The 16,931-nt window shown below is 41.3% G+C and overlaps 1 protein-coding gene across 50 annotated transcripts in view; it reads right to left on the minus strand.

The window, feature by feature from the left end:
• LOC137521919 (fibroin heavy chain-like) overlaps nt 1-16,931 on the minus strand; it is a 387,111-nt gene that overhangs the window by 68,059 nt on the left and 302,121 nt on the right. For 49 of the 50 annotated variants that reach the window (XM_068241809.1, XM_068241813.1, XM_068241800.1 and 46 more), the window contains 10 exons: nt 15,495-15,539; nt 12,537-12,560; nt 10,470-10,499; nt 9,871-9,918; nt 8,703-8,732; nt 7,168-7,197; nt 4,956-4,985; nt 3,750-3,794; nt 1,633-1,656; nt 1,043-1,072 (listed from right to left, as the gene is read on the minus strand). In XM_068241809.1, coding sequence (XP_068097910.1) covers nt 1,043-1,072; nt 1,633-1,656; nt 3,750-3,794; nt 4,956-4,985; nt 7,168-7,197; nt 8,703-8,732; nt 9,871-9,918; nt 10,470-10,499; nt 12,537-12,560; nt 15,495-15,539 — 336 coding nt within the window. The remainder of the gene's footprint in view (nt 1-1,042; nt 1,073-1,632; nt 1,657-3,749; nt 3,795-4,955; nt 4,986-7,167; nt 7,198-8,702; nt 8,733-9,870; nt 9,919-10,469; nt 10,500-12,536; nt 12,561-15,494; nt 15,540-16,931) is intronic. The other variant, XM_068241833.1, reaches the window with a different exon arrangement.

Raw genomic sequence — 16,931 nt, forward strand, 5'->3', positions numbered from 1 at the left:
GAATAGAAAACTGTAAGCAGCCTTTACATTTCTTCTCTCTCTCTCTCTCTCTGTCTCTGGAATCCGAATCTGGGTTCGGATAGCTGAAAAAGTTTGGATTATCTGAGTATTTTCGATACCCGAATATTGAATGAGCACCACTGCCTGTGACACAGCAGCACACTGATTGTCCATAAACTGTCAGACAGAGCCAGCCAGGATGTGAATGCATGGTACGCACTGATTGGCTTACACCTCGGAATGGAAGCGCCAGCGCGCCAAGCACAGGACAGGCTGCTGGACAAGGAGACATGTTGGTGAACTGGAGACTGCTGTGGTTTGAGAACCGTAGGTAATGGATTTTTGATTTATGGTTTATGATAATTGATGGTTATTTGCTGGGCATAATGATGTTTGCAGGGGCTTTGTCTATACACTCACAAAGGTTTTTTATGTCTTGTTTGTACTATGGTTGTTACTATCTGTACTGTGCCTTAGCAATTGGCTGATGGTGTAATGGTTAAGGGCTCTGCCTCTGACACAGGAGACCAGGGTTCGAATCTCGGCTCTGCCTGTTCAGTAAGCCAGCACTAATTCAGTAGGAGACCTTTGGCAAGTCTCCCTTACACTGCTACTGCCAATAGAGCGCTCCCTAGTGGCTGCTGCTCTGCTCTGGTGCTTTGAGTCCGCAAGGAGAAAAGCGCAATATAAATGTTATTTGTCTTGTCTTGTCTTGTCTTAACAAAATGGCCCCCTCAAGGCCCAGATAACATTAACGGTCCGATGATGTGTTTGGTGATGGAACAATACATTGCAGTTCCTGAACGGTGGTTTGCAGACTTTTCTTACTGTTATAAGGATTTCCACTTTCTACCAGTCCTGCATACGCCATCTATTGCCATTGGGGTGTGAACCTATTTCCCCACATGCCGGGAATCACATGTAAGTCTGAATGAGCCCATTGATTAGCATTTTATGTTTCGCTTTCTCTCAAGATAATTGGGGGAACTTTTCCAACACAGTAACAATCTGATATATTACATAAATTAAGCATGAAAATTACCTCCACTGCCGGATGCTCCACCTCCTAGACCTGAAAGGTAAAGCAATACAAGAATGTAATATGCCCCAGAGATGTATCAGTTTAATATACTACACTGTAATATACCCAGAGTAATATATCTTTAGATTGTAAGCTCACAAGGGCAAGGCTCTCTCCCCCTTTTGTGTCTTGAAAATTATTATATATTTATACATTACCAATTTTGTATTTTGTATTCTGTATTTTGTATCATTTTTGTATTTTGTCACTAATTATGTATCTTGTATATTGGTGTACACTATTGTCTGTATTATTATGTACCCCATGTTTGTTGTTTACTTTGTACAGCGCCACGGAACATGTTGGCGCTTTATAAATCAATAATAATAATAATAATAATATACTAGGAGCATTTACATGTGAAGATTTTTAGCCAATACTTCAACATTTGCTGGTAAGATAAAAAAAACTTCTGCCATATTATTTGACATAAATCAAGAAAAAAGAATTCTGTTATTCTGACTTTGCTCACATGTATCTCTAAAGACTGTTGGGAATATCCAGAAACTAACAATTAATGTTCTCAGGCATAAAGTGAGCATAAAAATTACCTGCACCTCCTGAAAGTCCACCATCTGCAAATCAAAAAATAAATACAATAAAAACTGTATATCAGTGAGGCGTTCAATAATGCCAGTGAAATCTTACATTACAGTTAGAAAGCCGGAGCAGTGATCTTATGCGAATGAGAAGAGGTCATAAACTTGATATCTGTGAAAAGTAAGTGCCCTTATTTACAGCATCCTTATTTCACACTGATGATGTCTTGGGCCTAATATGATTGAGGCAGGCAATGGCTGCAATAATGCCATCAAACAGCTGGCAGTGCTATTTTGCCTGCTCAGTGCTGACCAACTCTGCCAAACCAGAAGTTGCTTCGAGGGGACATTAGATCATAATGAAGGGTGATGATGGAGAAAGTATGAGATGGGGCAGGAAAAATATATACAGTACATACCTGGGGCTTCCTCCAGCCCCCTCCAGCCTGATCACTCCTTTGCTGATGTCATCTGCCTCCTGGATCTTCTGCAGTTGCAGAAGATACCGGCGGCAGAGTAGGACGGTGAGAAATGATCAGGCTAGAGGGAGCTGTAGGATTACCCAGGCACGTATATGTTTTTACCCCATCTTTGATACTTTCAAATTTTGAAAAGTGCTAAGGTATCCTTTAAAAAAAATCTCAAAACTCTGCCACTTTTAATATTAATCATTTTAAGAGATTCCCTAAAGTGCACATGTTAGAAATGGAAGACTCCAATCAAAACTTATCACAGAATAAAAAAATAACAGCTTTGTCTCTTCGGAGTCAAGAAAAGAGGTGGTCTGTGTCAAACGTTGCCTCTTTACACTGTTTATATTTCATTATCATTATTTTTGCTTTAATAATTTCTCCTGTTTAATATCAGGTTTACTTTGGCTTTAATAGCTTTAACTAAGTATATCTAAACTACCTCTCAGATCTGCAAATGAAAACATGTACACTGTTTTTTTTTTAAAGTGAGTCAAGTTTCTGGTTACAAACATGTATATAATTTATAGAAAAAAGGACACCGAGAGCCCAATATAGTGTAGTATGTACTGGAATTGGGGATTATGAAGAGGGTAAGTATAGTGTTATACTCACAAGTCTGGATTACCGTCCAGGTAACCACTCTATAGGCAGGTGGGGAGTATTAGACCTGTCCTCACTTAGGATTAAGAAGTCACTCTCTGTAGATTGGAAAAAAGGAACCAAGTCCCCTCCACCAGGGGTGGGCACAAATATTGTACAGAGGCGCCAGAAGTATAAAAAGAGGTTTTAAAAAGAACACTGAGGGGTTAGTGGTAAACTTACCTCCCTAAAGATAGACACAAAAAGGCTGTTGAGTATTTCAACAAGAAAATAATTTATTTACATATTCGGGTGGGTGCATCACGTTTCGTGGGCATATCACACTTCATCAGGCAATAAATTGGAGTACAATCAACTCATGCGTTCTCAAAGAAAAGCTTAGTGCCTCTTTTTATAGAGGACACTACTTCTAGTTGTGATGGTGGGCAGAGAGGTCCAACATTCACCAGATTTGTTTTCACTATTGGATTGCTCGGGCTCTACTCCTGTCTGTGCTCCAGTTGAGCTTATCCACCCTCTCTTTCTGTTCTCTTATTAGAATGTGATAAATATACTCTTTTACAAGTGATGTGAGAGGTTTTCTAGTACTTTATTGTTTACTAGTAAAAGGTTACAACTTTTGATTTGTCCAGTTCCAAACTGCACAAAATAGTAGCATTTTATTAACTGTGTTACTAACTGTGTCTGCAATATCACAAGTAGTGTCTTATTACGAAATATATATACAGTATATATATATATATATATATATATATATATATATATATCTTCAAATTATATTCAGGAATACAATATAATAAAACAATTGGAAGTGTAGATCTCCATAGTAAACCAAGAATCCCTGTGCATCATCGTGTTCATATTCTCTGCATTGTACAATGTCCTGGAGATGTCATGGAAAGGAGCACACTTGTGCTGATGAGGCTTTATTCAATGAACCCTATATCTAACTATAATCCATATTATTTAAGCAGCCCAAATAGTCTGAGGATAAATTTAAAGGCAGAAAAGTGTTTCAGAGTCTCGCTGTACAACATTATTGTGACTACTACTCACTCAGTGCACCTCCCAGCGCTTCTCCGGCTCCGGACACCACATTTCCTTTTGAAAAAATAATAATAGAAATTATACAGTATAAAGGTTAAAACACAAAAACACAGGACACAATGCATTACACGCGCATAGCATAGCTTGCCTCGTCATTTCCTGACCTTATATTACATGTGATACATTTTCAGCGTATAGGAAATGGTAAAAAAGTCAAAGTTGTAAAGTAGTTTATATTAAACCTTACATAAAGTTAAATCTGTTACCCAAATAATAGTGCTGCCCAGTGCCTATGTCTCTTTAGTGTTGAAGGTGAAAAAAAAATCTTTCCATTTTAATTTGCAGCCATTTGTTGATTTCTAAAATTGACTGTCAGATTTTGCCTGTGTTCACAGTGGTGCTTTGTGGTGCGACTTTATGGGGGCATCTTAATGCAGAAAGTTGCCCCGCAATGGTAAGCTTATGCAATGTTCAGTGTGTGTGCGGTGCATTGGATGCAGTGGACTACAGTCTCCCAAAGCAGTGCTTTACCGCATAAAGCTTGCATTAAAGCGGACCTGAATTTAGAATGTCCTCTCTGCTCTAAAAGAGCTTCGCAGCCGCAATCGTGTACATGCAGACTGCACAGCCGCGGCTCAGCTCGGTAGCCATCTTTGGAGGGGAATGATGAAATGACCCGTGCGGTCAGGACCTGATCTGGGGCCAGTACTATGAAAATAATGGTGGCAGAATGTAATGAAGGGCGCAGATGGCGTCCTCTATGGGGACAAAAGCACCCAGGTACTGATCTATTTTTGGCCTTCTGGCCTTGGAAGTACTTTAAAGTCATTAGGAATTGGCTTAAAAAAAGCCAGATATGAGTCCTAATGAGTCCTAATGAGCGTTCCCTCTCCTCTCCTGGTCCACGTTAACTCTGGTGCCTGTAGCAGTGTTCAACCAATTTGGTCAAATGCTGTTGTCTCTGCTGCCGAAAAGAGGGTTTGGAAGTCTTCGGGAGCACTCAGTCCGATCCATACTGCGCATACGCGAGTGCCCTCACTCAAACACTCTCACCTGCGCAGTATGGAGCCCCCTGAAAAGTATAGAGTTCTACTGAAAACTTCTGAAGCCCCCAGCAGCGGGGGATATGAACTGAGGAGCTGCTGCTGCAATGAGGGAGCCGGGAGAGTGATTTGGACAAGTTAGAAATAGGAATAAACGAAACATAATAATTACCTGCAGTTTTAACGAGGTTACCTGCAAGACCTGTAAAATGAGAATTTTCTGGAATCATTTGTCTTTATACTAACATAGCAAAGCATATAGAAAAATGTGCCGCTCAACCATAATACCAGAAAGTAAGTGGAAGGTGGGGCTGTAAAGCCAGATTTGCTATTCTAGTGAGGCTATGAACAGAAGGAGTGGCACAGTCAACGTCAAGCTATGAGTAAGGACCTGCGCCAGCATGAAACATGTCACCCACTACCTGATGTTTGGTTGCTTCGCTTATTGGTAAAAACACTTAAGAAAATTCAAGTGTGAGTCTTGTGTTCAAAAGTTACCAGACTGCAAATACTATAGCGGCATATTGTGGGGCCTGCAGGCTCTTGTGTTCCCTGCACTTGGGTCACGTCACTGACTGTTTTGATGTAATAAGAAGTGGTGCAAAGAAATTGAGTTAGGTACTCACCTATGTAGACAATAGGCTCTGGATCCCATGGAGTCTTCTTAAAGGACACCCGAGGCGAAAATAAACTACTGAAATAAACAATTGTATCTATCTTCCTTCTCCTAAAAATGACTTTTTAAAATATGCCACAGTTTTATTTTATGTTTAAATCTACTTTTTAAGTTTTAACTGTTTTATTGTTTATTGTTTATAATTTTATTGTTAAGTATGCCAGAGCTAAAATCTATGAACTATTGTCCCTTTTTATCTTTTTCCTGTCATTTTTTGCTAGGAAAGTGTTTTATAGTTGGATTTGCTTATCAGTGAAGGTCACACTGTAGTCACTTCCTGTCTGAGTCAGGAGTGAGTCAACCACTTATATACCTGATATTTAACTCTTTCAGGCGGAGAAAGGAAAAAAGGAACACAGCATAGTTATTTGAGTGCTAGGCACTGTACGTACACATGTCTATCTCATCATGCCACATGTCACCTCGGGTATCCTTTAAGCCATGCTCAATGCTATTGTTCCAGTGCTGGGCCTGAGTGAAAACTTTCAACCAGTTTGGTCAAATGCATCTTTGGTCCTCTTTGGACAGTCTTCATAAATACTCAGATCTGTGAGTACTTTTAAAGATGAGCTGGTCTGTACAGTGTCATGAGTGGTCTGTACTAGTGCATTCACAGTATGGACACGCCCATCTTTGCAAGTACTTGGGGATGTGACTAATTGAGGAGTGTTGGGGACTTCCAAAGATGCTTTGCTGTGGACAGTGAAAGATCAAGGGGACACTCCATAGGTAAGTGTCTACCTCTTTTATAAAGCTTCTTCAGACTTGCTTTAAAGAGGAACTCCAGTGAAAATAATGTAGTAAAAAAAGTGCTTCATTTTTTACCATAATTATGTATAAATGATTTAGTCAGTGTTTGCTCATTGTAAAAACTTTCCTCTCCCAGATTCACATCCTGACATGTATTACATGGTGACATTGTTACTGTGGGCAGGTTATGTAGCTGTTTCTAGCTGTTTTGGCTGTTAGACAGCTGTAAACAGCCATTTCCTGTCTGTGAACATTGTTACATTGTGGCAGTTTGCCCAGAGTACCGCGTTACTCAGAGCTTCTTGTGGGAGGGGTTTCAGCACAAAATCAGTCATACAGCACCCCCTGGTGGTCTGTTTGTGAAAATCATTATATTTCTCATGTAAAAGGGGGTATCAGCTACTGATTGGGATAAAGTTCAATTCTAGGTTGGAGTTTCTCTTTACAGGCCTTGATTTCATTCCTTAGCAGCCAAATCCCACCATCTGCTCAGCAATCCTCTGCTGTCCATTGGTGCTCAACTTTTGAGTTGATAGTCATAGGGGAGGCTTAGCACTGGTGTGGAGTAGGGACAGCCAATGAGATGCTATTACTACTGATTTATGTAGCTTGGAAATGGATCAATCAAATATAGCTGAACCATTTGATTGATCCATTTTCAAGCTGAATAAGTTTCCATAAATGTAGCATCCAGTAGCGGCTGGATTGCTTTTGCCCATTTTCCAGTTTCATCAACTCAGAATCATTAGCATCTTACTGTCCATCCCTAGTATATGGAGGAAGGAGTTTTGCTTACCTAAGAAAGTCAGGGCCATCCCTTGGCTGATGGATTGGCTTTGCCCATTTTCCAATTTTATGCTATTTGTATGCAAATCCACGATGTTTGCAACTCACTGATCATCACTAACTAGCTGATTCCACATGGTAAAAGTAAAACCAAATTAAGCATTGAAATTACCTTCAACTCCTGAAAGTAAACCTCCAAGACCTGCAAATAAAAACATAAAAATATTATATTTGGGAGTAATTAACAAATGAAATTTCACCATTTACTTCATACAAAACGTGTATTAAACCTGCACAGCTGATTTGAGGATTGGGGAAGGATGTAGGTTCTTAATCTGAACGCCAGACAGAACTTTTGAAACAAAGCGTCAAACACAGCAAGGTAAAGTTATACCATCCATCAGAGATTTTCTTTTGTGTTTTTACTTTAGGTAGGTCTCTAGTGTTCTCTAATATTACTGGTAAAATCAGGAGAGTTTCTCCAACCAAAGTCCAACCAAAGTACAGAAACATTTTTGTATTGCTGTCTGTGTTTCCAGACTCTCTATGGTGCTACTAGGAACAGGAAGGGAGGAAAATCTCTACAACTGTGACACAGACTGCAATAAGAACAAAGATTTGAATCCATGTTATGCAACCTTAGAAAACAATTCTGAAATGTAGCTATAAGGTGGTCCAGAGTATGTAGAGAGGACTACAGTCACTATTTTTCGTTACAGACTGTGCAACAACATGTTGTGGAAGCAACGATCGGTTTTACCAGCGTTTATGATAAAACTTCTTATGTTGTTCAGCCCCTTTGAATTTGGTATTGGAGTAAGCACTCCCCTGAAGGGCATGCTTACTGGCCAGGACTTTGTCCACACCCACTGCCCATGCACACAGCTATTTACATGCAACATCAGCGCTGCGTAATATGTTGGTGCTTTATAAATACAATAAATAAATAAACATCAAAAGGGGATACATTCCAAAAAATCTATGTATCCCCTTTTGATGTTGCATGTATATAGCTGTGTGCTTCACCAAACTTGTCAGCAGCATACAGGATTCAAATCTGATGAAGGCGAATACTCGAAGGCTTACTCTTTTTTTTAAGTTAGCTAATAAATTGTATCATCCTGATTATAATCTTCCTGAGAATGGAAGCAACAGCGCACCAAGCATGGGACAGTGCTTGGTGACAAGGTAGACAAGGTAAAACGGAGGCTGTTGTGGTTTGATAATAGAGAGGCAATGGATCTTTGATTGGTTTATGATGATTGATGGCAATTTGCTGGGCATAATGATGTTTGTAGGGGGGTGTCTATACATTTACAAGGGTTTAATGTTTGTTTTGTACATCATTGTTGTTATTACCATCTGTACTGTTCCTTGACAAAAAGGGACCCACAAGGCCCCAAAATGATTGTTGAGTTAATGGTCAGATGATGTGTTTGGTGAAGAAACAAAAAATATTAAATCCTGAACAGTGGTGTGCGGACCTTTCTTACTATTTTAAGGATTTCCACTGGCATCCCTGTCTATTACCATTGGTGTGCAAATGTATGATCTTCCTTTTTTTCCCCCTTATGCAGAGAATTGCATATAAGTGTGAATGAGCCCATTGATTAGCATTTTTGTTTCGCTCTTCCTCAACGTAATTGGGGGAACTTTTTCTAAGACATAACGATATGTTATATTGCATAAATTAAGCCTGAAATTTACCTCCACTGCCTGATGCTCCACCTCCTAGACCTGAAAGGTAAAGCAATGCAAGAATTTAATACCCCCAGAGATTTATCAGTGTAATATATTAGGAGCCTTAAAAAATAAAGCCACAGGGAATGGTTGTCTGTGGCAATGCAAGAAAGATCACAAACTTTTTGTATTCCAAAAACTAAGTGCCTACACATGATCACATGATTCCAATGTAAGTATTTTCTTTATAATTATACCAATTATTGTTAAAGTGAACCTCCGGACTAAAAATCTACTCAGCAGAACTGAAAAGGCTTGGTGTTTCTTTAACAGTTTCACAGCATCGGAACTTTTTTTCTTACCAAAACTTCATTTTCAGCTGCATTTTTATCTAAGCTCCACCCATCAAAGAAAAAAAGCCCAGGCTTTTTTTCCCTGATGCTGTGCAGAGCATGATAAGATTTCCTATGTTGATATTCATGTTGCCTAGCAACTGGGAGAGGTGCTCAGGACACAGGACAGTTGGAACTGTGTCTCATGCTCCCTGTCACCTCCTTTCAACCAAAAAGATGGCTGCCCTCATGAAATCAAATCTTTGCCTGTTCTTTTAAAACAGGGTGGGTAAGAGATTATATTACCTATCTATTTTAATTAACATAACTAATGTAACTTAATGACAATATGTTTGTTTAGGCTGGAGTTCCTCTTTAAGCAATTTCCTTCTTTACACTTGGTAAAACAGAAGCCAGAATAGTATAAATGACTAAAAAAAATATAAGGAACACTATAATCACAGCACAGCCGGCGCCACCATCGACCGTAATAGGAATTACAGCTATAGCGGCGCACAGTGCGTAAGTTCGACGCCGTCATTAGACAAAGCTGAATTATCTTTTAAAACACTGTAATTCAGCCGCCTGCAATAGGTGGAAGTCGAATTACATCATTCCCCACTATCCACGTGGACCTGGAGGGGGAATAGTAATTAACGCTCCTGGGACTTGTGCAGCAGCCGGATAAGCCATGTATCGGCGGTGTCCTGCATCCAAGTCTCCTGGCAGCGATTTTATACTTATGCAAATATAATAACAGCAATACTTTTTGCTATTCTGACTCTGCACACATGTATCTCTAAAGAGTTTCATCAAAGTTTTTTTTTTTTTTTGCATAAAGTGAGTATGAAAATATCCAGCACCTCCTAAAGCTCCACCTCCCAGGTTCATGGAAAGTCCACCACCCAGACCTGCGAATTAAAAACAGAACATCAAATCAGTTTTGGCAGTAGCCATTGGTTTTACTGGTGTTCATGACAAAACTTCTCATGTTGTTCAACCCCTTTGAATTTTTTGAAGAAAGCCCCTCTCCAACGAATATGCTTACTAGCCAGAACTTCGTCCACACCTGCTGTCCATGCCCCAACCTGAATGGCTGTAAACAAGTGAGATGGGGTGGATGGACCTATCAGAACACTGGACAGCCCACAATGCCCCACCAAGTCATATTATTTGCTCCATGTGTGCCACTGGGTTTCACAGTGGCCTTTCCAATCCTAGCGCACAGCTTTCCTGAGTGTCCCGCCCCTGTCAGCACACTCATTGGCCATAAACTGTCAGACAGAGCCAGGCAGGATGTGAATGCATGGTACGCACTGATTGGCTTACACCTCGGAATGGAAGTGCCAGCGCGCCAAGCACAGGACAGGCTGTTAAGCTTCACTCTCTCAGTGTAATTGGGGGAAATTTCTCCAACATAGTAACGATCTGCAATATTTCATAAATTAAGCATGAAAGTTACCTTCACTGCCGGATGCTCCACCTCCTAGACCTGAAAGGTAAAGCAATACAATAATGTAATATGCCCCAGAGATGTATCCGTGTAATATACTAGGAGCCTTATGTGGCAATTAGATATGTAGCAAACGGTTCGCCGGCGAACAGTTCCAGGCGAACTTTGGGGGTTCGCGTTTGCCTGGACCAAGCGAACTTCTGCGGAAGTTCGATTCGCCCCATAATGCACTATGAGGGTCAACTTTGACCCTCTGCATCACAGTCAGCAGGCACATTGTAACCATTCAGGCTACACTAAGCCCTGGAGCCCCCCCCCCCCTTATATAAGGCAGGTTTGCCGGCCATTACACTCACTCGTGTGCCTGCTAGAGACAGACTAGGGACAGCTGCTGCAGACTTGTTCTCCTAGGGAAAGATTAGTTAGGCTCTTGGCTTGCTCCTGGCTGATTGTTATTGCTAAAATAGCACCCCTCAACAGCTCTTTTGAGAGCTCTAATGTTTTCCTGATGTGGTTTTTTTTTGTGTGTTGCTCACTAAATTATACAGCCCTATCTGTTGCAGCTGGACCTTGGTAATTGTTATTACTGTGCCAGCCAGGCCCTTCCTAACTATCTATACTGGGACACCTACCTATGCCTACCTAACTACTGGGGCACCTACTTACCTATACGGGGACACCTACCTACCTATACTAGGGGACCTACCTATGCCTACCTACCTATACTGGGTCTCCTACCTATGCCTAGCTAACTACTGGATCTCCTACCTATGTCTAGCTAACTACTGAGGCACCTACCTATGCCTACCTACCTATATTGGGACTTCTACCGATGCCTACCTACCTATACTGGGACTCCTACCTATGCCTAGCTAACTACTGGGACACCTACCTATGCCTACCTACCTATACTGGGTCTCCTACCTATGTCTAGCTAACTACTGGGACACCTACCTATGCCTACCTACCTATACTGGGACACCTACCTATGCCTACCTACCTATACTGGGACACCTACCTATGCCTAACTACCTATACTGGTTCTCCTACCTATGCCTAGCTAACTACTGGGACACCTACCTATGCCTACCTACATACAAGAAGATAATAAGGTCGTTGCTTCATTGTGGACAGACCTAATTTGATCAGCTGGACAGTCACTGTTGTTCTATCATTGAGCTACCACAGCCCGGCAACCATATGGGCTTGAAAACCGCCACGGCCTACACTCTCGCCATGGGGCGCACCAGTCCAGCATGGCCGTCACTACGCAAACAGCTGTTTGCGGTGCGTTACACAGTGAGTTTGGTGTGTCAGTGTGAAGCAGTACTCTAATTACACTCCCTGATTGATGTATACACATGCAAGATGTTTTTAAGCACGTTAGGCCTGCAATTTAGCATTCAATGTCATTTCTGCCCTTAAAACGCTGCTTTGCGTCACATCCAGAATTTTTCCCCGGGACTTTGGGCATGTATCCCACTCCGCCATGCCCCCCTCCAGGTGTTAGACCCCTTGAAACATCTTTTCCATCACTTTTGTGGCCAGCATAAGTTTTTCTATTTTTCAAACTTCGCATCCCCATTGAAGTCTATTGCGGTTCGCAAACTTTTCGGCAAACTGAACCTTCCGCGAAGGTTCGCGAACGGGGTTCGCGAACCGAAATCGGAGGTTTGCAACATCTCTAGTGGCAATGCAGGGAAAATCACAAACTTTTTGCATTTACAAAAACTAATTGTGTGCCTACACATAATTTCAATTGGCGCATTTACTTTACTAATTATACCAATTATTGTTAAGCCATTTTTACACAACACATGGTGAAAATAGAATATATATATATATAAATATATATATACATATATATATACCGTATATATTACATGTCAAGATTGTTAACCAATACTTGAACATTTTCTATAAAAAAAAAATTAAAACTCTGCAATATTAATCGACATAAATCAAGAAAAAAAATCTGTTATTCTAACTTTGCTCACATGTATCTCTAAAGTCTGTTGGGAATGTCCAGAAACTAACAATTAATGTTCTCAGGCATAAAGTGAGCATAAACATTACCTGCGCCTCCTGAAAGTCCACCATCTACAAATAAAAAAACACATAAAAACCGTATGTCAGGGAGGGATTGAATAATGTCAATGAAATCTTACATTACATTTCAAAAGCCAAGAGAAGCAGTGATCTTATGCAAATGAGAAGAGGACATAAACTTGATATCTGTGAAAAGTAAGTGTCCTTATTTCACAACATCCTTATTTCACACTGATAATGTCTTGGGCCTAATATGATTGAGGCAGGCAATGGCTGCAATAATGCCATCAAACAGCAGGCGGCGCTATTTTGCCTGCTAAGTGCTGACCACCCTGCCAAACCAGAAGTTGCTTCGAGGGGACATTAAATTATAACTAAGGGGGGGCAGAGGAGAATGGTGGGGAGTGGTGGGCATGAGGAGAGCCTCCTATATATGCCTGTTACCCCATTTTTAAAGTATGAGATGGGGCAGAAAAAAGTGTACATACCTGGAGCTTCCTCCAGCCCTCTCCAGCCTGATAGCTCTTTTACTGTCCTTCTCTGCCTCCTGGATCATCCACAGTTGGCCCCAGAAAGAGCCAACTGTGCATGTATGGCCCGGCCATGCGCAAGCTCCTGTTGTGCTCCTGTTGCCAGGAGTGTTCTGCACCTGTACACTTCTGCAGAGGCCCAGAAAGCTCCCGGCAACATGAGTGCAATGTAGGAGCATGCACAGCCAGACTGCGCCTGCACCAACTGGCCCCAACTGGAGGATTTTCTGAGGCCAGTTGCAGACGATCCAGGCAGCAGAGCAGGACAGCGAGATCTTGTTTTTTGTTTTTTTTTTAACACCAATTAGACTTTCTTTGAGGAGTACTTTTTTGCTAAAAATGATTTTATTCTAAATGTGTTTTCACAGAAAAAATGTAAAACAGACAAAGTAATGCATGGATGTGTAATTATGTTTTTTTGTGAATAGTGGCACTGTCTAATAGATGGCAGCAGTCATTCAAATGGGTACTTAAATCTATGAATAGAAACTGGGTTCCCATTCATTGATCTCTCAGCTAACTATTGCGTCTGTAAAAAATTTCAGGGGGGTGAGTGGGAAGGAGATTTGGGATTTTACAGGAATGTAGATTCTCGTCCCGGGGGAGAGGAAGGGGTTAAATTATATTTAGAAATAAAATAGCAAATGTAGATCTCCATAACAAACCAAGAATCCCTGTGCAGCATCGTGTTCATATTATCTGCTTTGTACAATGGCCTGGAGAGGTCATGGGAAAGAGCACACTTGTCCTAATGAGGCTTTATTCAATTACCCTATACAGTGGGTTGCAAAAGTATTCGGCCCCCTTGAAGTTTTCCACGTTTTGTCACATTACTGCCACAAACATGCATCAATTTTATTGGAATTCCCCGTGAAAGACCAATACAAAGTGTTGTACACATGAGAAGTGGATCAAAAATCATACATCATTCCAAACATTTTTTACAAATTAATAACTGCAAAGTGGGGTGTGCATAATTATTCGGCCCCTTGAGTTAATACTTTGTAGAACCACAGCTGCCAGTCTTTTAGGGTATGTCTCTACCAGCTTTGCACATCTAGAGACTGAAATCCTTGCCCATTCTTCTTTGCAAAACAGCTCCAGCTCAGTCAGATTAGATGGGCAGCGTTTGTGAACAGCAGTTTTCAGATCTTGCCTCAGATTCTCGATTGGATTTAGATCTGGACTTTGACTGGGCCATTCTAACACATAGATATGTTTTGTTTTAAACCATTCCATTGTTGCCCTGGCTTTATTCTTTACGGTTGTTGTCCTGCTGGAAGGAGAACCTCCGCCTCAGTCTCAAGTCTTTTGCAGACTCCAAGAGGTTTTCTTCCAAGTTTGCCCTGTATTTATATCCATCTTCCCATCAACTCTGACCAGCTTACCTGTCCCTGCTGAAAAGAAGCACCCCCAAAGCATGATGCTGCCACCACCATATTTGACAGTGGGGATGGTGTGTGTAGAGTGATGTGCAGTGTTAGTTTTCCGCCACACATAGCGTTTTGCATTTTGGCCAAAAAGTTCCATTTTGGTCTCATCTGACCAGAGCACCTTCTTCCCTATGGTTGCTGTGTCCCCCCACATGGCTTGTGGCAGACTGCAAACGGGGCTTCTTATGCTTTCTGTTAACAATGCCTTTTTTCTTGCCACTCTTCCATAAAGGCCAACTTTGTACAGTGCATGACTAATAGTTGTCCTATGGACAGAGTCTCCCACCTGAGCTGTAGATCTCTGCAGCTCGTCCAGAGTCTCCATGGGCCTCTTGACTGCATTTCTGATCAGCGCTCTCCTTGTTCGGCCTGTGAGTTTAGGTGGATGGCCTTGTCTTGGTAGGTTTACAGTTGTGCCATACTCCTTCCATTTCTGAATGATCGCTTGAACAGTGCTCCATGGGATGTTCAAGGCTTTGGAAATCTTTTTGTAGCCTAAGACTGCTTTAAATTTCTCAATAACTTGATCCCTGACCTGTCTGGTGTGTTCTTTGGACTTCACGGTGTTGTGGCTCCTAATATTCTCTTAGACAACATCTGAGGCCCTCACAGAGCAGCTGTATTTGTACTGACATTAGATTACACACAGGTGCACTCTATTTAGTCATTAACACTCATCAGGCAATGTCTATAGGCAACTGACTGCACTCAGATCAAAGGGGGCTGAATAATTATGCACACACCACTTTGCAGTTATTTATTTGTAATGTTTGGAATCATGTATGATTTTGGTTCCACTTCTCATGTGTACACCACTTTGTGTTGGTCTTTCATGTGGAATTCCAATAAAATTGATTCATGTTTGTGGCAGTAATGTGAAAAAATGTGGAAAACTTTTGCAACCCACTGTATCTAGCTATAATCCATATCATTTAAGCAGCCCAGCTAGTCTGAGGATAAATATAAAGGCAGGAGAGAGTTTCAGAGTCCCGCTGTACAATGTTACTGTGACTACTACTCACTCAGTGCACCTTCCAGCGCTCCTCCGGCTCCGGACACAACATTGCCTTTTACACAAATAATAATGGAAATTAAACAGTATAAAGGTTAAAACACAAAAACACAGGACCCAATGCATTACACAGCTCATAGCATATCTTGCCTCATCATTGGAAAAAAGTCAAAGTTGTACAGTAGTTTATAATAATCTTTACATTTAGTAAAATCTGTTAGCCAAATAACAGTGCTGCCCATGTCTTTTTAGTGTTCAAGTTGAAAGAAAAATCTTTCCATTTTAATTTGAAGCCATTTATGAATTTCTAAAACTGTCTGTGAGCTTTTGCCTGTGTTCACAGTGGTGCTTTGTGGTGCGACTTTATGGGGGTCATCTTAGCGCAGAAAGTTGCTCCACATTGGTAAGTATATGCAATGTTCAGTGTGTATGCAATGCTTTTGCATCCAGTGGACTATAGTCTCCCAAAGCATTGTTTTACCGCATAAAGCCTTTATAAAAACGGACCTGACAAGGGCGTAATAATAGACCCTGCAGGAGATGCAGCTGCAGGGGGGCCCAGAAGCCACAGGGGCCCCGTCCTGAGAGACTGACAATTAAGGAGAAGGAGAGAAAAATCTTTCTGCTCTCTGCACAAATGTTCTAATGACTGCATCTGCTCAGCCACTGATAAGGAATCATACAAAGTTTTGCAGACAAAGATTTGTAGACAGTCCCTATTCAGTGTGCAGCATGCTCTTCTGTACAGTACCCCACCCCCAACCTCTCTACCCTTCCCCAAGTGCTCTGTACTGTACTGATGCTGGAGAAGGCTGCAGAGGCAGGTTTGCTCCATCAGAGATGGACAGAGTAAGTGTAATAAGCTGAGGCTGGGAGCAGTTTATTGGGGGGGGGGGGCATCCAAAGTTTTTCAGGGGGCCCCAGTGATTTCTACTTACGCCCCTGGGACCTGAACTCTGAACTTCCTTTCTGCTCTAAAAGAGCAACGGCATAATAACCTTTAAATAACATTTCTTTGTTACAGCGGATACAAATCCTGCAATAAATCTGCAGTGAGTCTACTTCCTGCTTTCATGGAAGCCGACATATTGTTAGCATGCTGTGTTTGCCATTTAGCTCTCTGCCATGGCAACCAGCTGACACAGCTGATGGTCAAATAATAACTTGTGCTTAGTCTCAGATGAGGGGTGACTAGACAGGCTAAACTCTTTAAATACATACAGGGTGCATTTCAGCTTTCCTTCTGTCCCATGCAAGTCCACTTTAGCCGAGGCTGTGAAGCAAACTCTTCTGCACTGTATGCGATGCAAAGGTTGCATTACATGTAGTGTGACTTTTTTGTTCTTTATGCTTTTACAGGGAATTCAACACAACTTCAACCGTGAAGGCAGCCTACATTACTCTTGTTGTTTACAACAAACTCTGCAGAGTTGGGCTGTCTATAAAT

Source organism: Hyperolius riggenbachi, chromosome 6 (genome assembly GCF_040937935.1).
Source record: "Hyperolius riggenbachi isolate aHypRig1 chromosome 6, aHypRig1.pri, whole genome shotgun sequence".
In the NCBI taxonomy this organism is placed as follows: domain Eukaryota; kingdom Metazoa; phylum Chordata; class Amphibia; order Anura; family Hyperoliidae; genus Hyperolius; species Hyperolius riggenbachi.